Consider the following 21,532-nt stretch of genomic DNA (forward strand, 5'->3'; position numbering starts at 1 on the left):
TTCATATAGAAAACAGCAGCCTCAGCTCTGCCCCACGTTGGGCGCCATTTTTCGTATGGCACACCAGTGCCCCACGTTGGGCGCCATTTTTGTCAAGTCGCATTAAGGCAGCGCGCTCATTCGACTTGTTCGTTCTGCCCGTCGACTGCTGACGAAAATTGAACGGCCAGCAGAACGAAAATTGTTGTATAAATAAAAGCATAATTGATGCGAGACACACACACACGCACACACATACACATACATATATACCGAGGGAATGAAAACAAAAAGCAAGAAAAACAACAACGGCAGCAGTCGCACAACATTCGACGCTGGCAGTGGCATATGGCATATGTTGCGTCAATCCAGCCATGAGCAGCGCAAACAAAACGACCAAGGAGCCGGCAAAAGTAGGAGAAGAAAAAATTGAGCCAGCGAGCGAGCTGCGCGCAAAAATGTTTCTTCTTTTGCATATTTTACGGCGCCCGTTCTGCGAAATGACTGCGAAAACAGGTTTGATGGGTTGGAAGGGAGATGGTGATGGTGATGGTGATGGCAGTGGAGATGGAGGCGGCATTGCTCCGCATATCATTTTTTGGGACAGCGCGGACTCTCCTCGTATTTATCTGGCACTCGGCTATGTGTGTGCGCGTTGTCAGCTTGCAGATTTCTTATTTCTTTCAATCTTTCTTCTTTTTTTTTTTTTGGTTGTTGGATTCAGCTTCACATGGCGAGAAATTAATTTGAAATTTAAATGCGCACCCAGCAAGATGGGAAAGAATGCCTTTGATGATGATGATGATGATGATGACTGCGTTCGCTGGCTGGGAACATGTGTTTCCTCGCAGCAAGGTGTTCTGCTTGGGTTCTTTCACCACCATATTGGCCAGTATTTGTGGTTCTACCTTCCATTCCCCTGCAGCTGAACAAATAAAAATAGAAATGCTAATTGACTAATTTATTCGAAATTCCAAACGCTGTCAAAGGTGCGGGACTGTTGTGTGTCCTCGTTTCCAGTAACTCTGTTTGCAAGTTAAGCATTTATTCACTGAAGTTTCCTCCATTTTCATTGCTCCTCACCGGGTGTGACAGTTTTTATTTTAAATTCTATTTACATTCTTCATTTTTTGCCGACTGTTGCTATGCATGTTGCGCGGCTTTTGCGCTTCGTCAATCAAAAGCATTTAGAGGCAAAGGCAGCTTTAATGCATGCGCGCGCTTTCATTAACAAGTGTTCGGGCCACGCCCACTTCTAAGCCGCGCCCACAAGCACGGACAGCAAAAAATCGCATCAGCGGCTTATGCAAATGGCAAAGTGTTGCTGTGTCTGTGTCTCTGTGGGTGTGTGTGTGTGTGTGTGTGTGCGTGTTGAGTGAATACGAAATTATTGTTTACAACTGTAAACTGTAAACTTTTTTTCGCTCCGGCTCCCCACACAAAGTGTGTGTGTGTGTTGGTAATACATATACACTTTTTTTTTGCATTTAGAAAACGTTTGCCAACCGCACTTAAAGCGACTTATAACATGTTGAGTGCCAAGAGATTAACAAGGGAGTGAACGTGGGGCGGAGTACTCCATTCTCGCCCTGGAACGGGTCCAGGTTCACTCCTCGTCCATCCATTTCAGCCCTGCAAATTCCTTTTTAATGAGCGCTTGGTCCATTCCTGGACCGGGGGCGTTCATAAGCTGCTTAAGGTTTGGCGTAATCAAAAAATGTTCTTCCCCTGCATTTTTCGTTTTTTTTTTTTAAAAGCTTTCTGTGGTACATCAACATGAAAGCCAAAGGGGGATCGAAAAAGGAGCGGTAGGAGCAGGAGCAGGAGCAGAAACATGAGCAGAACCAGGAGCAGGGGCGTTGAAAGTGGACTTTGTTAAGCTTAAAATTAACTTGCGGTTTTGTCTGGCGCAACTTTGACGCCTGCAGGTAGGCAATCAATTCGGTGCCGCTCCAGAGGCAACTACACCGCTCTGTTAGCCACATTGCACTTGGCCATATAATTAATGTATATGCCTTGGCTGAGGAAAGAGCGTAGAGCACTTCTCCTGCGTGGCAGCTACAAATTTTTATACAACACAGCAGCTGGCGTCGTTTTGCGCTAATTACCTCTCCCCCTTTTCCGACACAACGCAGTCGTAATGCCAAATTGCAATTACAGCCGCGCAGAGTGGGCTAGTGGGGGGCAAACTGACATTAAAATGCTTAATGCAGGCCAGGTATACGCTCGTAAAATTAACAAAAATAAAAAAAGCAAGTAGAAAAATGTAGAACTTGCTTTGCCGACGCCCCCAAACGTCGGTTGTTCCATTTTTTCTCGCCAGAGGAGGGCAGCAATTTGCCAGCGTCGTCTTTTGGGGAGTAGTGCTGCTCATCTTAAAAATTGGCCAGGTGAGAAATTGCAGCTGTGTGTTCTTTGCCAGGGGCGTGGCAGGTCAAGGGGCGGAGGGCAGGGGAAAGGGGGCGGAGCAGGTCAGGTCGGCCACTTCAAGCGTGTAACGCTTTGGGCAAAAGGTGAGAAATGGGTTGGAGCCACCATGCCGGCGTAATTGGAGGTAAAGTGCAGTTGGCTGTAGGCCTCCAGCGGATATGCCATCCCATTTTCTATTCCACTAATGCCTTTCGCAAAGGGTAGACAAAAATTATGCTAATGTTCGGGCGGATAGCAATTTACACAGATTTCATCTTAGATTGAACAAATCTTTTCCCTTTTTCCGCCCCGATTTTTTTCCAATCGATGGCCGTACCCATTGAAATCGCTGGCGGCTATGCTTTGATTTGCTGTGTATCGACTGCAATCAGCTATAAAATGTGACGGTTTTGCGCTGTGGAAATTGAAATTTACTTAAGCCTCTCTGTTTGCACTCGCCTTTGAATTCCAATTGGGTTCTTGTACCGTCATTATTTGCTTGTTTCCCTCACTTGCGGCTATATTTTTGAAGTTTTCACCCAGTTGCGTATTTGTTTGGCCAAGTCCGTTTGTCGAATGCGTGTGTTTGTTTGTTTGTGTGTGCAACTTTTGGCCAACGGCAAGTGTCATTGGTTTAGCTACCCAGCAGTTGGCAGCACGGTCCTCACTGTAATTATCCTTGGCAGCAGGAGAAGAGCCTGTGCATCATCATCAACTTCCGCCTAAGTAAACACATGATTTCTCGGCAAGCGACGAGAACGCGGCGTTTGTTTAAAAACGCATCTAAATTGCAAATTAAGCAACAAATTTCATCAACAATATTTGAATTTGAATTTAAATGCGCCAACGAGTTGTCGAAGGAGTTGGAAGCAGAGCCAACCCGCAAACACACAAAACCCAAAATGTAAAATTCGTTTGCTGAAAGAGTGAAGAGCGAAAAGGGACGAGGACGAGCCCGAGAATAGAGATGCGGACGCGGATGCGGATGTGGATGAGGACTTGGTTGCGGATTTGGTTCGGCTGCTGGAACTTGGAGGAGGCGACTTGGGATTGCACTGACTGCCTGCCTGGCTGTAAACACCGAAAATACAACAATGGCAGCGTTTCAGCCACTACCGCTCCCACACCCACACCCACAGTCATACCCACACCCAACACCCAGTTCCCCCAGCAGCCGGTTTGTGTATTTGCTTGTTTGTTTGTCAAAAGAAGCAATTTACGTGCAAAATAACTCAAGTGTCATGCAAATTTCATTTATTTTTCGCAAGCACCAAAGCAAGAAAATAGAAGAAACGCACGAAAGACGAAATAATTCCCGGGCAACGTTGTCATAGAGCTAAAGGCTCTTCTATACGGTTTCTTCGCTTTCTTCTCTTTATAGAGAGAGAGCTACATAGCTTTGGCCGCAATCTGAGCTATGTATGTATGTTTGCATGCTGATGGTGATTCCTTACAAAATTTGGGCATAATGAAGTCACTTGGCGGGAAACCCACGTTGCTACGGGTTTCCACTGCTCTTATGCCGAAAGCTATTTTGATTTATTTTCTCATTTTCTTTTTTAGAAAATTAGAGTAGAACGAGCTTCTTGATTTGCCATTGAAGTGCGGCGTAAAAGGAAAAAAAAATAAATAATAATAATACGGCATTTAATTTAATTCTAATTTTATTTATAAATCATGGAAACTTGGCCCGAGCAGCGACGAGCACTTGTAGCTTAAATGAAGTTGGCTAAGTACTTTTCAACGATGAGAATAAGCAACAACACCAAACTCGAGAACAACAACCACTTGAGTACGCATACTTCAGGTTTGAAATTTCATTATTTTCGTATTATTCGCACACAAGTGCCATCAAGGCACGATGCCTTGCCCAGGACATAAAAACACAATTTTCTAATTTCGAGATAGCGGCGTGGCATACACATCTAAAGTTGTTTGTCCCCCGGGTTAGAATTTTCTTAGAATTTTTCACTTACCGGCATAGTTTGACTTCCGTGTAGGTTGGTTATTGCTGACTGAGCCTCCTGCTGCGAACCAAATTTGACGAAAGCGCAGCCTGCAAATAAAATACGGATAAGTTGATTAGTAATAGTGCTTGAATGGCTGTCAAGGGTATTTATTATTGTACATCAGACTTGTTTCTTTGGTATGGCAACCACTGTACAAGTGGCGGCACTTGTGAATACTTGTGCAGCATTGAATATTGAATTTAAAAATCAGTAAGCATTCCATAAATACCATTTCGAAATCGCGTAGGTGAAGAGGTCATATGAGGCTACGTCTGCCATTGGCTCGAAATGCTCGTGCATGTGAGGGGCATTTAAATAAAATTTTAAGTGCAATTAAAAAACATTTTTGCAAGAATCGCCTCGTGCACTCTTGCATGAAAATCAACATCGACATCGGAGGCGAAATCAGCGAACGTCCAACGCCCATTATATAAAAATAATAGTCGGCCTGTGCTGCCCGCTGGTTTGAGTATGGGTATGGAATGTAAAATTCAAACTGAACCGAAAAATATACAGAAAAAAAAAGAAAGAAAATATTCGCTGCACTTGCTCGCTCATTATATTGTAATTTGTGGGTGTGGTGCCAGCTGCTGCTGGGGAATGGGCATTACAATGGGAGCAGTGGGAGCTGCTGAAGGGCCCGGCTTCAATGGCATAATTATTAAAAATCATTTATGCTAATTTAATATACAGTAATAACCACAAAAAGTAAGGACCTTCCACCGCGCAAAAACATCCAGCAGTCGGAGAATCGAAAAGTGCGTAGTGCGGCGGGAATAAAAGGGGCTTATACCACATGTAAGCCGGTGCTTGAAAGCGATTTAAAAATGCGGTAATGCTTTCGATGGCTTCGAGCATTGTTTTACATTTGTAAATTGATAACAAATTAAGAGCGTTTAATACGTTCGCATAGACAGCTTGCAATTGTAACTAGTTGCAACGAGATGTTGCCACGAGTAAGCTGATATGTTAACTGAATCAACGGAATATTAAATGACCATTAGATACAAATGCATCCTGTTCCTATTTAATAAAGCCAGTTCAGGGAAATTTAAATATTATTTAATACTCTGAAATCTTACACTTTTCAAAGGCTTGATAAAATCTGTTCGAGTGTGTGTGCAAACTCTCCACCGCTTAACCCCGCCGCCAAGGAATTAATTAAGGCCTAGCTTAACCCTTGCTCTACGCTTCTACGGCTCTTCATCTGTTCATCTGTTCATCTGTTGTTTCTCTGCTGTACGCAAAACATCAACAATGCTGAAAATTAAGACCCTCCAGCTGGGAAAGCCTTTCGGGGGTTGGGCATGCCCAGGACCGGGTGAATTCAGGAAACCCTGCAAAATGTCTAATTCCCGAACCCTTGGCGCGTCGTGGGTTCGGACAGGATGGGTGTCCAAATTGCGGCTTGGGCTGTTGCTGTTGCCTTTTGTAGTTGACGCTATTCCAAGGGGGCGTGATTGGGATGGGGGCAGGGGCGCGGAAAAACAAATCCCGCCTAAAACCATGCAACATGCGAGCTGACAAGCCGAAAGGCAGACAAGCACAAATTTCGCGTGCAAACAACGCGAAGAGCAACAGCGACCAAAATGGAAGGACAAAAAAAATATATAAATGGAGGTGGGGAAAATTCCCTTTTATTCGCCTTGTTGCAAATGTACAAAAAATAAAGTGTAAAAAATTCAAGTGGATTTTTGTGCGGCCCGACTCGTCGCGACTCTTGTGTATTTTATGTTTTGTGTGTTGAAGTGACAACAAAATCCAGCATTTTCCCCATCCCAACTTAGGGTTGGGGATTTGGGGGCGGGGCTGGAACGGCAGGACACAAGAGTGCAAATCAGCGCTGCTAAGCAATAAAAAATAAAATATTTTGTTGCCTGTTAATCCACACAGCTGCAAAATATAAGAGAACAACGAACAACGAGCAACGAAACAAAAAGCAACAGAATACAAAAAGTTAAAAAAACAAGGCAATTGCTAAGCATTTTTGTAAACTTAAATCAAAGTTGATTTTCCTTTTTACATTTTTTTCCCCATTTTTGAGTCCTTTTTTTTTTGTTTTTTTGTTTCCTTTGTATCTGTTTGTTTTTTCGGTATACATTTTGGGATGGCTTGTTTCTTCGTCCTATGTGAAATGTATTTTTCTTGGCATAACTTTTGTGAAAAGCAAACTTTGCTCGGGGGGGTTTGGACTTAAAATGTTCGAACACCTCTAACAAGAGAGCCCCAGAAAGATATCAGAAAAAGCTTTATAAATGTTTCCATTGTTCCATCACTTGGCTGCTCGCAAGTGCGTAAGTTCTATATCTCATTTCGTATTTATGGAAAAGTTTCAATCTACCAAACTCGGACATTCATTAGCATCTTGAGCAAACAGTGTGGGTTCCTCGTCAGCCGGCTAATTGTGTGTCTTTGACTGAAGTTCGACTCCTATCTAAGTTGACTTTCTCGGGAACCATTTGATTATTTACCCTTTGCAGGCGGTCGCTTAACATTACGGATAATTGTCAAACTTGGAGTCATTATATTAATTAAAAGCAAATTAGTCAGCGAAGGAGGAGGGCCAAGTCCAAATCCAACCTCATCCGAGCTCATTTGAGTTGCTCGACTTTGCTTTGATGTGCAGAGAAGTAGGAATGTAGGAAGGGAAATTGAATCTACATACAAATCCAGTCGACGGGCAACACTTTTAACAATTAGTGCAGGACGACAGGTTGCAGGACAACACACTCCCTCACCTCGTCTCCCTTCCCTGGAAGAGCTAACAAAGTGCAACGCCTTAATTACTTAACGGCCAGGAGAAGGCTGGCTGTAGATGATTCCTTGATTCTCGGCAATTAGTTGAAATTAAAATGTGAGCAAGTGCGCCAAGTTTTTAGCGTCTTGTGCAACTTCCGGTGAAGCGTGAAATGACGCAGCTGCAGGATCCGGATCCGAGCAGAAGGAGCCGAGCCTAATGACACTTTTTAATCAAATATGCTAATGCTAATGCGAAAGTTGTGTTGTCATTAAAATCATAGTGATGCAAAGTTGTCGCCTCTCTCTTTATCCTGGCAAGTCTCTTTAAGCTTCTTCAGGCACAAGTTTGTTTTAATCACAAGCTCGCAGCTGGCTTATGATAAAATTGAAATTTATCGCTTTATCTTGATGACGAGTATTAACGTAGTTCACCTATAACCTATGCCATACTTTTCCATCTGGTCAACCTTTGACTTCCCCCCCAAAAAAAAGGGGCAAACGCTGCGACAATTGAGTTGAACGAGATTTCGGCGAAACACATGCGATTAAATTTATGGGAGGGCAGCTTCATGCTCGGCCACAACTTGCACATTTGCAATACAAATTTGCAATGTCATTAATGTATGGGAAACCCCAGTGCTGGACAACCACCCAAAAAAAAAAAAAGGAGGAATGCCATGAAAAATCGCCGCCGGTCAAACACGTAACCAAATTGTGCAGAGCAGCAGCGGCGGCAGGAGAAGGAGCAGCATGTGGAGCAGTAGCTGCAGGGCCAGGAGCGATGGCAGCAGGACATCGGGACTGCAGAAGCAGCAGCTACAGCAGGAAACAAGGATAACGAGCGTGTTGAGGCTCTCCCCCCCATTTCCAAACCCCCTTTAAATGGGGTTTTGGTCGATATGTTGGCCTTGTCGGTCGCCGTCGCCGCGAGGGGCAGGCTCATGTTATGGCCGGGCTAGGCCAGCCAGTATGCCTCCTGATGTTGCCGGCTGCCACTGCCATTGCCACTGCCACTGCCTCTGCCACTGCCTCTGCCTCTGCCACTGCCTCTGCCACTGCCTCTGCCTCTGCCACTGCCACTGCTGCATGGGACAAGTATTTTAAAATCCAATTAAAAACGCCCTAGTGGGATTTTTCAATCGCTGCCGACCAGGATGGGAGAGAGAAAGGACTGCCAAGGCAGCTGGACAGGCATCAGCATCAGCAGCAGCAACAAAGTTGCATTAAGCGCGCGACATTCGCTGGCCACCGGTCGCGTCATAGTCATTTGTTGGTAGTATGGCTGGATGGTAGGATGGCAGGATGGTAGCGGGATTGCCATGGATGGCATTGAGGTGGAGTTGGTCTATGGTACCAGGACCTCGTTGATGGCCATTGCATGTTTGCCTCTTGGGCGCAAAAGCGTAGCATGAATCTTGTTAGCCAACGTTTACGCTTATTATGCGATGGCAAGGCTATCGAATTTGTTTGATGCATGTGCAGGAGCTCCTGCTTCTAGTACTCTGCTCCTGGTACTGGCCGGAAAAACATGTGGCTGTGAGTGCACTGGGGTTTGGTTATGAAATGGGTGATATAAGGATGGAATATCTGGTTCTGGGCAGCAAATTGCATTTGCGGCATGACACTCACAGTTGAATGCACCTGGGGAGATGGTAGAAGAAATCAAATAAACTCATCCAAATGCAACATATGATGTCCGGCCAGGTAGCTAATGTCGTTTCAAACTATTTGCGCAGAGTCCGAGGAGCATGCAATGGAATGGCATGGCATGGCGTTCGTATACCCAAAAACTTTGACCAGCATGTCTAATCAAATCTGTCGCTGGCAGAACTTATCAATATGGCCAACTACGAACTACGAGCTGCAAAACACAAACACACAACTGTGACCAGTTGACCAGTTTACCAGTTTACCAGTTTACCAGTGGACCAGTCCCCCAACTGGATGAAATTGAACTCTGCCGGGCATGAGAGACTACGGCACTTTGCATACAAATCATATAGACTTTTTGGAGTGTATCCCAGGACGCACACATTCTAATACTGGCACCAACACGTTCTCTGAATGCCCAATGGGACCATTATTCTTGATTTTGGGCCAAAAAAAGGCCAGTCAGGGGTGGTGGAGAAAACTTTCGACTACCTTTTGCCAGTTGATAAACAACAAAACTTTCGGCCCGCCAGGCTAGAGGCATTTTAAGGATTTGCAACTTCAGTAAATAACATTCGAGGCCGGACTCACTTGCGACTCACATGTGAACTCATGGTCGAAATCATCTCGTATGCAAAATAGTAGCTCCCCATACGTGTAATGTGATATATTTTTTACCGAACATTCGTCTGTGATGTGGGACTGGCACTGCAGTCCGAATTAAATAAAAATCAGTGCCCTGAGTGAGCTCAAATTGCAATTTCATAAGCAATTTGCCACTGGACAACGTACATCCTTTTGTCTTGTCACTGGATTCGGTCACTTTTTTTATGTAAACCTCGTAGAATATGTAAGCAAAAAGGTCAAATGGAAATTCATTTTAACAGGGCACAAATTTGGGGCTAACATTTAATAGATGAGAGTGAATCGAGGCATGGTCTGGAAATGCTGACATTTTTATAGCTCCGTCGAGAGTTGGCTGGAAATTATGCTGCCTCTCGCTCTGTCGCCGTGTGTGTGGGTGTGAGTGTGCGTTTGACACACAATAAACACCAATTAAGAAAATAATATTTTGTGTACACACACAGGCAAACAAATGTCTCTGGCAACTTGAAAAGCCAACGCCAAAGCCAAAGCGTTCGTCTCTAGTTTTGTACAAGTGCTGTGCAAATAGTGCACAAAAGTATGCTACAAAATGCGAACAACAAACAACCGAGCGAGCAACACCACAAACACAGCAGCTACGATCCGCATGCGAGAGAGCCGAGGAAAACCTATAACAAAAGCTGAAATATTATTGCTTTCGGACCAAAAACTTCTTCGTTTCAGTGGAATCGCACCACACCCACACAGCCCCCACCCGTTTTACAGTGGGTCTCTGGGCCTGAAGTCCGAGCCAGCTTGTTATAAGGCATGTTGACAAGCCTCTTTAACAAATGACACCAACAGACGAAGAAGCAGCCATCCTCGGCAGGACAAGCCAAATAGTCAGGATTCACTTCGTCCTTCGCTCCATGCGCCCTTGCTTTTGTGTAACATTTGTTGGGCGATGCCGAAAAATGTTGCTGTTCTTGTTGCTGCAACTTCCTGTCTTGTCAGCTTGCCCTTCTGCCATTTGCTGTTATTTACTATTTTCCCCGTCCCTTTGCAAAGGGTCCAAGGAGTCGAATATTCTTAGCATACCAAACAGACCCATGTCAAAAGGGAACACTCCAACATCAGTGGAATGTGGCCCAGAACTGGGCTTAGTTTGGGGGGATATGGCTAAAAGCCATTGTCTCTGTTTCCAATTCAATTACTTTTAGCATCAAATCATTGCCTATTGCCCGCAAATTCCACTTTAAACTCGTTATAAATGGGGCTGTGGATGGGTAGTGGATAGTGGATAGTGGTTAAAGGGGAAATCAGAGGAAAACGTGCCATTAACCGCCTAAATAAACTGCACCGTCAAAGATTTAAAGCCCTACCCTTTCCCCCGCATGCATGGGAAAAACCAAAGTAATTTCAGGTCCTGAAAAACTGTTGCCAGCGCTCAGCGAACCACAAACAAGGTAAATGCTTCTGCAACAGCAACAGCAAAAGCAAAAGCAACAGCAACACGAAACTGCTGGCAGAAATCGGAGTCGGGAGCTGCAAGGATCAGGTCAGAGGAGGGGCAGGAGCACAGTAACCGCAACATAATAATTATGCAACAGAAACCGCAATGCATGCGGGGCAGGCGACGCCAAAAGCCACTCCCCCTTCCCCCGCCACACCACTCATCGCCCCACTTTTCTGGCCAGATTTGGGAGGGAAATTGTTTTGCCAGGCGAAAGTGTGAACAAAAAGCTGTTGCGTGTGCTGCAAAAGGCAACGGAGCGGGGGGCAAAAAATACATAAAAACATACAAAACAACAAGCCAACGCAACAACGCAACAACGTCAAACCGCAAAGTCAAATGCAACTAAAACCGCAGCACAGTTTGGGGCGCCGAGGTTTTCGCAGAGATGAAAAGGAAAAAACAACACAAAAAATGGGAACTTTAATCTCTGGCAGGAGCACTCTTCCACAGCAAACTATTATGCCCATCAAGTGAGCTGATGTCCTGCACCTTTATTGTTTTCAGCATTTATTCCGCTACATTTCATGCCGTATCCTTTGGCGATTTATGCGCCCACTTATTTAGCCGGAGAACACGAAACAAATCCAAAAAAAAAATGGGCGACCTGGCATAAAGCCGCATAACTTAATAGCGACTCGCTTCATTTGAACTTTATTGCTGACTGTGCTTGGCTCGCAAGGGGAGCGGGAATATAAAAATAAAGACAGCCACGGATGGTCAGGTAGGGAAAATCAATTTTACCGGGCTTAGCCAGGACATCAAAGCGTGGGCAGGAGGGGGAGCCAGGACTCCAGGACTTCAGGACTCCAGGGTACGGAAACCCAGGTCCAGTTTAGCCTGGACAGGTAGGTTAAGCCTAATAAACTGCGCCGTCCAAAAGCATGCTAGAAATTTATTTTTGTTTTCTCAGCGGGGCGGCAAGGAAGAGAAGCTAATTGTATTGCGCCCTGGAATTTGATTGCATGGATTTGGACATGATTGAAAAGGGCCCAGACCAGCACAGGCCAGCTCAGACCAGGCCAGGTTACCATCTGGACACAGTGAGTGCATAAATTGTGCGCCCAAGTCGCGGCCATTATTCATTTTTAATGCGACCGAGACGTAGACAGAGCCACAACAATTTGGCCACATGTAAGCACAGGCAAGTTGGCCATAATTGCCCCGAAGTTGCGACCAAACTGGCGGAAGACGCAAGACACCAACTGCACTTGGGACCCCATTGGAAGCCAGGTATCCCGGCATCATTAAAATGAGTTAGCGTCCTGGCCGAAGGATGCGAGGAGTCTGCGCTCGAAATTGAGACGGTGACCGAGACGGATACGGAGATGGAGACGGAGATGGAGACGGAGACGAAGACGGCGACTAAGACAGACCTCGACCTTACCTTTTGGGTGCAATTTGCTGCGGCAGTGGCAGTGGCAGCAATTAAGCCACAGGGTAGATTAACATTAAGCTGCCGCCGGGGCTAGATGCACTTGCAACTCGTAACTCGCAACTCGCAGCTTTGTGTGCGGTTCAAAATTTATTTAATTAACCGGAAATTTTGTAACCAGAAGTGCCTTAGCTTCGGGATTCCTAGAAGAAATGGGATTTCTTGGCCAATTCTCTTATTGCTGCTGCATCCCACCTGCATCCCTGAGGCCATAAACATGAAACAAACAGTCACTTCAGTTCCAGCTTTTTACCCTAAAGGTGAGGTATGGAAAAACTTATGAAAGAAAAGGAGCATAAATTCCCTAAAATAATATTGTAAATTGCTCAAATTGAACAAGATTTTCAATTGCATTACGCAAAAATCTGTGAGGCATTGCATTTTCAATTGTTGTTATGGATGTTATGGATGGGAGGAGGAGCATCCCATGGCCTGTCTATATAAATTCATATTCCGTATCTGTGTATGCATAATGGAAGCTCAGATTCGTGCTCTCTGATGTGGCAAACAAAACGTGCCGCTTGCAAAATTGTACAACAACCAATTAAAATGCATAACTCGATTTAAAGTTTACATAACATTTTGCTAAATTACAGGTTCGTCCCAGGCATTCTGGCTTATATAAGTGGCCTGAATCCTTCCTTCCCTTCGTCCCGATTGACGGTTCAGTTTGCAAGGGGCTTACAATGTCTGTCGCTTGTTGCTGTTGCTGCTGTTGCTGCTGCTGCTGATGTTGCTGCTGATGTTGCTGCTGCTGTTGCTGTTGCCACGGCAACATGCAATTAAAAGCGATATTGAATTTTGTTACGCTCTGCGCTCGAGTGTGCGATTTGCAATGGTAGTGGTAAGGGGAAGTGGTAGTGGAAAGGCTGTGGGTGTGGCCTTGCTGCTCTGCGGCTCTTATTTAATTTGAGTCGGGCGAAAACATATATTTTGTTATGTGATTGGCATAACTTATACAATGCCATCGGCTTAAAACCACGCTTTGAATAATATTCTCTGCAGTGGATCCACATCCATTCGTCTGATTTACGTGAGCTTGGTTTTTGCCTGATTCCAATTACCAGCTATAAACTGCCTTGTTTTTCCATTTCTCGCCTCACTTGCCCTCGGCCACGGCTGCCAAATCGCCACTGAACCCTAATATATGGCTATTATAGCATACAGTACTTTGGGCCACGAGCCATCGCCATGACAACGGTAGGTGAGCTAGAGGCCAAAGGGGCATTATAAATCTTCATTGTTGTGGGGGGCAGTGCAGTAAAGTAGCCCAGCTCGACTTTTTTCCAACCGTATTTGTGCACTCAGCAGATAATTTTCAGAATTTTCTTTAAACACTTGATTCTTTAAAATGATTTCATTTTAAAGCCAAAAATATTCATAGGACAAATATTCAATAGCTATGAATTTAAATAAGCTTAATAAGACAAGGGAAGCTATGAACCTTTAGATTTATGAAATACCTCTTTAGTTAATAAATGTGATTTGTATTATTTTGAGGCGCATTTTCTTCGAGTGTGTGCGTTGCTAAAAGCAACATCAATTTGCATGAATTGTGTGGCTGTGTGCGTGTGTATATGTAATTACAAAAACACACGGAGCGAAGCTGAGTACGTGCAAATCTGACCAAAAATTTAAATTGAAGCTAACATTTTTGCCAAATGCTGTTGCCAGCAACGATGCTGCTGCCGATGATGATGATGATGATGATGATGATGTATGTATGCAACTCACCAGCATCCCCCATTTTCCACCCACTTCCAAAACCCTCGGGCCATTGGAAATATGGCGAACCGAGGCCTAACTCCTTTCACCACTTTCCCCCAATGCCACTTTCCACTTTCCATGCGATCTCTCTGCAGGCCGTTTTGTGAAAACAAGTATATCGAATTTTAATTACATTTGCTTCATCTGTGGGTGTATGTGTTATTTGCTTTTTGCGCCAAACAGCCGACATGTGATTTTTGAAATGTGATTTTTGATTGAGTGCCGACCAAACAGTGGCAACAGCTATGGGGGAAATCAGAGAAGTGATGGGTTGAGAACGCCTTGAGGTTTCACTTGAAAAAATATATAGAAAATTTGTCTTATGTAATGTAATTTACCCGAATTGTAAAGAAAACTTACATGCTTACATCATAGAAAGTCAGATGTTATCTACCAAAGTGGTTAACCAATATATATATAGGAAATGGTGGAAAGCAGTCTTTACATTATGCAAAAATCTATGAAGGCCCACCACACGTGTTCGAATATCACTGCAGTTTGTGCTCATTATTATTCATTGTTGCCTGTCAATTTGATACTCGTCTCTTTTTGTGGTTAACACCGATACAGAGGACTTCACATTTTGATAGAGCAGATTCTGCGGTGAATAAATGCATATTCTGCGGTAACTGACCAATTTGAAGTACTTAGAAATATTCTTTGAGTGAATTTCAGGTTCAGATGTAAGGGAAAACCTGAAGCAGAATATAAGATAATTCCTTGGAAATGGGAGTGATGGATAAATTCAACTTAAGAAACTCTAAAGAGGCAAATTTGGAAATCTCTCTCGACGCACTTGCTGAATTGTTATGACTACCTAACCTATTCTGAGAAGTCAGGACTTAAGCCCATATCCCCCAAAGCATCCTGTCGACACTTGACGCATCCTAGCAACCCACAAGCCAAAACGAGCTGAGGTCCCAGTGTTGGTTTTATATTATTTTATTATTTTGTGTGCCCTGGGAGCTTTGAAAAAGGATAGCAAAATGCGAGGCGGCCAGGGTATCTGGTATCTGGTATCCAGGCGGCCTAAAACGTTTCCATTTTCATTAAATGCCTGCGCGGCTCGACTCGAGCTGCGTTGCCAAGTTTCCAGTTACGGAGGATGGCAAGGATGGCTCCTGAGGCTGAAAAGGATATTGTTTAACAACAAAAGCGGAATAAATTAATTTAGCTCATGTCTTGGCCCCGGCAATGAGCTAGAAAATGAGCTGCAGAATATGTATGTGGCATACGGTTGGGCGCCTTCTTCTCCTTCTCCTTACAACCGCCTGATAATAACAAAATATGTGCAACTGACAGGTGGCAGCAACATCCCAACAGCAGAAGGAGCACGAGGTGCTCCTTGTCGGAAATTTAATAAGTTCCAGGGCCGAGCTAAGTGGTGTCTGCGATATGGTGTGCTTATTAAAAATATTAAAGCCTAAGGCAGCTGCGAAATAGAAACCCAGGGCGGATCTCCATCGATAAGCCAGTTAGGGCGAAAGGAAACAAAAGTGAGCTCTCGCTTACATGGCCTTTATTGCATTAATTTTTCAATAATCCTCCGCAACTAAAACAAATATCTAAAGTGGCATATTTCATGGGTGATAGGACTAATCTTTTATTGATAGGGCCAAAGCGCGCTCAACTGAGTTAATTAAATTTGCTGCTGAGGGTCCAGCTGCCTCTGCCTCTGGGACGAGTCCCAGTGTTGCCTTTAATAAGGACATCCACATCCACATCCACATCCACATCCTTATCCCAATCTCCAGCCCTGTATACATCCTCATCAGCCACCTCCTTATATAAGTATGCCACCAAGCAACCCTTTTCACCAACTTCCCCACGTTCCTGCGCCACTCGGCCCCAAAACTTTGTGCTTAATGCTTAGCCGAAACTTTTTTGACATTTTTATTGACAAGAATCCAGGAACCCCAAAAGAAGCGCCAACCACGGGCTTCCACTCTCTTCGTGCGGCTTGTACAACAACATTTTTTGCTCTCCTGGGCTGCGGCAAAGTTTTGTCTGGGCTCCAACGGTCTCCTGTGCCCGTGTGTTGCGGTCAAATCTAATTTCCGCAGCTTTTACTACTTTATTAAACTATTACAACTAAAGCCAGCCCCGTTCGTCCTGTTCGTCCTGTTAGTCCTGTTAGTCCTGTTGGTCCTGCCAGCCAGCTGGCAATGGCGACGCCAATGGCAATGGCGATGGGTATTAAAAAAGTTATGTTCCGACGTATATGCTGGTGTGTCTTTGTGTGTGTGTGTGTGTGCGGGTGGGCCACGAAATGTGTTAATAAAGCACACTTGCCACCAACATGGCCACATAATGAAACGAAATTGCGGGAGGCAGGCAATATAGCTGCTGAATGGAACTGGGTGTGGCACAGGACGGAATATTGAATAGAATATTCAGAAATGATACTTTTAATGCAATATCACTTTCATTACCTTATCAATGGCGTAATTCATATTTACAACGGCAATTTTACAATGCGAGAATTGTATTTTGTCTAACACAATTAAGGATGTACTTAATCAATCAACCAAAATGTGGCAGACAAGCAGATATATAAATTCTAATTTATTCAGGAAATTTCTATTATATTTACATTTTTGTTTCAAACCATTTTCAGTGTGAAAGAAATTCCCACAAATCGTGTTCTTTCTTTCATAAATCTACAAAGTTGGTTATTAAGAATAATATTCATAGTCATACCATTGAATCAGTGAGTCTCTACAGATTTTTGCTTAAACTCAAACAAATATGAATAAGTTAATCGATTGAGAAGGATATATCCATTATATTGGATATTTCCTCGTGTAGTATAAACATTGCTTGGTGGAATATTGCTATGGCTAGGGTATACCATATCCTTTGTTCCTTCTTTCCTGCTAAGCTGGCCGGCGTCTGGCATAAGTTGCTGGCCAGAGAACTGCAGCAAGCCACCGGCACCCTAAGTGTACCCGCTAAACACCGGGAGTCTCCGCACCCGGGTGTTTGGAGACACCCTAAATTTAGCAATGACAAACACCCGGGTGTTTTGCCACCAGGGTGTTTTTTGTACTTGCAAAAAAACACCCGGGTGTCTGCTGTGCAAAGAAGTTTAGGGTGGGTGACGCGCAAGCAAGGATCGGCCGCAGGTACTTTTCTGTATGCATAAAAATTGTATGGGTGTAAGCGAGACACGGTCCAAAAAATTTAGGGTGAATGGAAACACCCAAGAAAAAGGTCGTGCACATGTTTTTGCGTTTTGATGTATCTAATGTCTTAACAGAAAACAAACTTATGTATTATTAAATAATATAATATATATATTATAATATATTATATATATTATTAAATAATATTTGTACTTAATTAAAACAATTCTATTTCTATTGCTTTTTTTATCACTTTAAAAAGAAAAATTATACATACAAAATTAAATATGGGAATTAAATATTAAAAATTTTAACAAAGCAAGTAATATAAGATATAAAAAAGAAATGTCTATTTCGTGTTCGTGAAATTTCTGTAAAAAGAATGCATAAATCTACAGATTTTGGGCGTAATATATTTCGTTTTTCAGTACTTACTGTACTTTTCTTTTTCGTATGTTACCTACCACAGGCACTCGAATGTCTACAAGACACCCGGGTGTTTACCAAAACACCCGGGTGTTTTGCCAGACACCCGGGTGTTTCCGAGAAAAAGGCACTTGCCTTTTTCTGCATGTTTGTCTTCTCTACCCTTCGTTATGAGTGGCGAGTGTGATCGGTACCCGCGACGTAGGGTGCCGCATTGATTCGGGTGCGCAGGCACCAGGGTGTTTGCAGACACCCGAATATTTTGAGCGGGTGTTTGTATGTACCCACGAAAACCGGTGTGAGTGGCACCCGCACTCAAAATTGTTGAGTGTGATCAGGGTGGCAAAAAATGCCACTCTTGCAGTTCTCTGTTGCTGGCACTTTGTGGTACTTTTATGACTCGTTGGCCCGGCTTGACGGCATCAAATTTCAGCCACTTCCTACTCGGCTTCAGCCAGCCAGCTCCTTGGCCACGTTTAATTGCCCTGACCTTCGCATGTGTGTGAGTTGGCTGCATAGTTTCGGGCGTGTTGCATGTTAATTAGCATTAAGCAGGGCCAAGGAGCGGAACGCCTTTTCTAGTTGTATGTGATAAAAATTTATTGGTCTTGGCTGGGGAGTGCTACCCCAACAACTCGCCCCACTTGCATATGAAACTTTGGCCATACTGCAATTAAATTTAAGCTGCATCACACATACACTACACACATTTTGGGATCCAAAGAGGCTCAGGCTCAGGCTCAGGCTCAGGCTCAGGCTGAGGAACAAGGATCGGGAATCACAAAAGACTTGTGGCCATGGCGACTGTACAGCAACGACGACGGCAAAGTTTTGTTGGGTTTTCTGGTTTCGGTTTTTGGTCTAAGGACGCAAAAGTTCGCGTTTGTATCGTCGTCCACCAGCCCCCCGTTTCGTTTTTGATATGTATTTTAATTCCTTAGCCAGTGTGCCATTTTGCAGTCCTGGGAGTCCTGAGAGTCCAGGACTTTTGGCTTGCCAGCGGCAACAGCAACAAGGATGACTGCGGCTTAAATGGCTCTTATGAGCTTATGCCACAACTTACATTATTATTATTACTCCGATTTTTTCTTATGCTTGTATAAACGCTGCCTCTTGGCACGCAATAAATAGTTATAGACTACGCCGAGTAGGGAGAGTTTTGTTTTAATAAAGGAGCATTAAGTGCAATGTTTTATGGGTCCTGTGGGGCCGTGTGGGCGGAATATGTGGAGCTCTAATTATGGCAACTTCAGATAAATTGGATCTACGATTAGTGGATTCAACAGGACGTGTCCTTTTGCAAGTCATCTAATCATACCATCATACCATACGAGCACTATCCTTTAAAAACCAGTTCACTGTCGATCCAATCAACTTCGTTTGAGCGGACAAAAAGCAAAATCTCATCACAGTTTTAACCATTATTATAAAGAATCAAATAAAGCAAAGCTCTCGCATGTCATAAGCGTTAAATTCAATTTGAGTTTTACAACGCAGCGCGCGGTTCGGTTCGGTTTGGTTTGGTTTGGTTTGGTTTGGTTCGGGCTTTTGTTCCGGTTTGTTTGACAGTTTTTGCAGCGCACTCAATCAGCACTTGTTAGAACTTTTTAGTGTGCTGTAAAATAAACATGAGTATAGAGCTGAAATGAAATGAAATTTAATAAATGCAGTGTGCCAGGGGTTGGTGGGTTGCTGGGTGGTGGTTTATATGTTGATGTGGGCGGTTGGGTTGAAACAGGAGCAGAGCAAAGAGACAGGCAGCATGACATGCACTTCATAAAACTTTGCTCATATAAATTGAAATTGAAATGAAATGATGATGCCGGAGCTGCCACGTTGATATATGTGGATTTGAAAGTGGATGTGTGAGCAAGTGAGAGTTGACAACCGGCGGAAGCTTCCTTCTCTTCCTCCCCTTCCCCTTCCCCTTTCTCCACCCCCTCAATCCCCTCGCCATCGCACAATATATGGCTGTAAAAATTTGTTGGCCAAACAACAAGTGGAGCAGCCAAAGCAGCAAAAGCAGCAGCAGCAGCAGCAACAGCCTGAAAAACAACTTAAACTGTCATTGCAAAGTTTGAGGCAAAGCCCCGTGAGCCGGGGGTATGGGGTATTAAAACTTTTCTCTGAGCAATTATGTGAAGGCTACTTAACTTTTTTTGCAGGCAATAAATTTGCTCTTTAAACTAAGACTCGACTTAAGCAGCTGACGGGGAGAACGAGGCTGCATACCATGCACCTGAGTTTGCTGCGACACAATTTTGTTGCACACTCGATTTCTTGTTCTCCTTTCTTAGGTTCTTCATTTTTGGAGGGGTGAGGAGACTTCCTATCCAATCGTAGTATTTGCTAGAGCTATGTGCAGAAATTCAATTAGCCAGCCAGGCGTGGATGGTGGGGAAATGAAAGCAGTTTGCCACTTGGCATGCCATGCAGTTGTGGGGAATGCTTTGAAATACACGCAGGCACACTGGGATTCAGATACTCTCCGCATGCCTAAATACAATTGCTCGGTTCTGTGGTTGTGACAGGCCATCGGTGCTTCTACTCCTGTATGCTGTATGTTGCATGCTGCGTGCTGCGTGCTCCTTGCTGCATGCTGCATTCTTGCCTCAATTACGCCGAAAATGTCACATTAATTATTGGCATTTATGGGGTTTGCGCCGCTTTTGATATGATAGACGACAATGCAGGCCAAAATTTGAAGTCTACTTTACGGCGCGCTATTGTTGTGTCCTCGAAAGTGCGCGTGTCTGTGTGTGTCAGCCGCACAGAAATTTATGCGCACGTGTGTGTTTGTGTGTGTGTGTGAACGCTATGTGCTTGTGTGATACGTATTAATTGGAATTTGTTTTTGTGTGTCAGCTGCAAGACGACTCAGAGGTCTCTTTGTTGGCTTTTGCGGCAATTAAAAGTTAATTTGACAAAGCGAGACATTTCGAATTAATTTCGAGTCTAAACGACGTTTTAATTCAATTTATGTTTTTGGCAGCACAACTTGACAATGCCATCAATTGAGTGGGTCGATTGGCTCAAGGTCTCTGATGTGAATGAGCCATTCAAAATGTGGGTAAGTAGAGTGTCTATTTATTCTTTAAATTAATTGACTGCTAAGGCAGTCAGCCTGCCATGCAATCATTTGTGCCTCTATTCCCAATTACTTAATGACAGCTTCCAGTCGCAGTGATTAGGCCGAAAGCGCTTGAAGCCAATGGGGAGTGGTGGCTGGCCCTGTTAACTGGGCCCATTCAAAGTCAACTTATGCCAACCGTCTGTCAGCAACAGGAGCCGGAGTTCTCCACACTCATGCGGCTACTTATGCAAAATCCTTGACTCCGCCACTAGGCGACACCCGTTGCTGCTCATCTGCACACACGCACATGGGAGCTCTGATTACCGGCGGTCGGGGAGCGGTACAAAGGACAATGGAGCAGCGGGGCAGCGGGGCAGGGGGACAGGAGGACAGGGGGACAGAGGGACAGCCGGTGCAGCGGAGCGGGATGGCGGAGACACACAATTGTGTTGATTGCACAGATGACAAGACCTAGGACGAGATGACAACTTTGCTGCCTGCCAGCCTTGATGACAATGAAGTGCATGCATGAATATTCTAATCAAATGAGCCGCCAGCCTGTCCTGGCTCCTGGATCCTTGCTCCTGGCTTCTGCCTCTGTTCCTGCTATTGTCGAGCTGTACAATTCTTCGCCTACGCCACATGGTTACACACAAAGAAATTGATCAAATGCACGTAAAAGTAAGTACTATTGAAAAAATGCATTACTAAAATGAATGTTTCCAAACTCTGAAAAATAAGATAAGTTCTTTGTTGAGACATACCTATATGAATGTTTTTTAATAACACAAAACTGATATATTTAGATTTAATGAGCCAAGT

General features: G+C 44.1%; 1 protein-coding gene across 27 annotated transcripts in view; it reads right to left on the bottom strand.

Annotated features, from left to right (window-relative positions):
- The window catches only part of LOC120447893 (CUGBP Elav-like family member 4), a 128,159-nt gene that overhangs the window by 37,435 nt on the left and 69,192 nt on the right, over positions 1–21,532 (bottom strand). For all 27 annotated transcript variants that reach the window (XM_039629531.2, XM_039629523.2, XM_039629517.2 and 24 more), the window contains one exon: positions 4,365–4,444. In XM_039629531.2, coding sequence (XP_039485465.1) covers positions 4,365–4,444 — 80 coding nt within the window. The remainder of the gene's footprint in view (positions 1–4,364; positions 4,445–21,532) is intronic.

Source organism: Drosophila santomea, chromosome 3L (genome assembly GCF_016746245.2).
Source record: "Drosophila santomea strain STO CAGO 1482 chromosome 3L, Prin_Dsan_1.1, whole genome shotgun sequence".
Classification (NCBI taxonomy): domain Eukaryota; kingdom Metazoa; phylum Arthropoda; class Insecta; order Diptera; family Drosophilidae; genus Drosophila; species Drosophila santomea.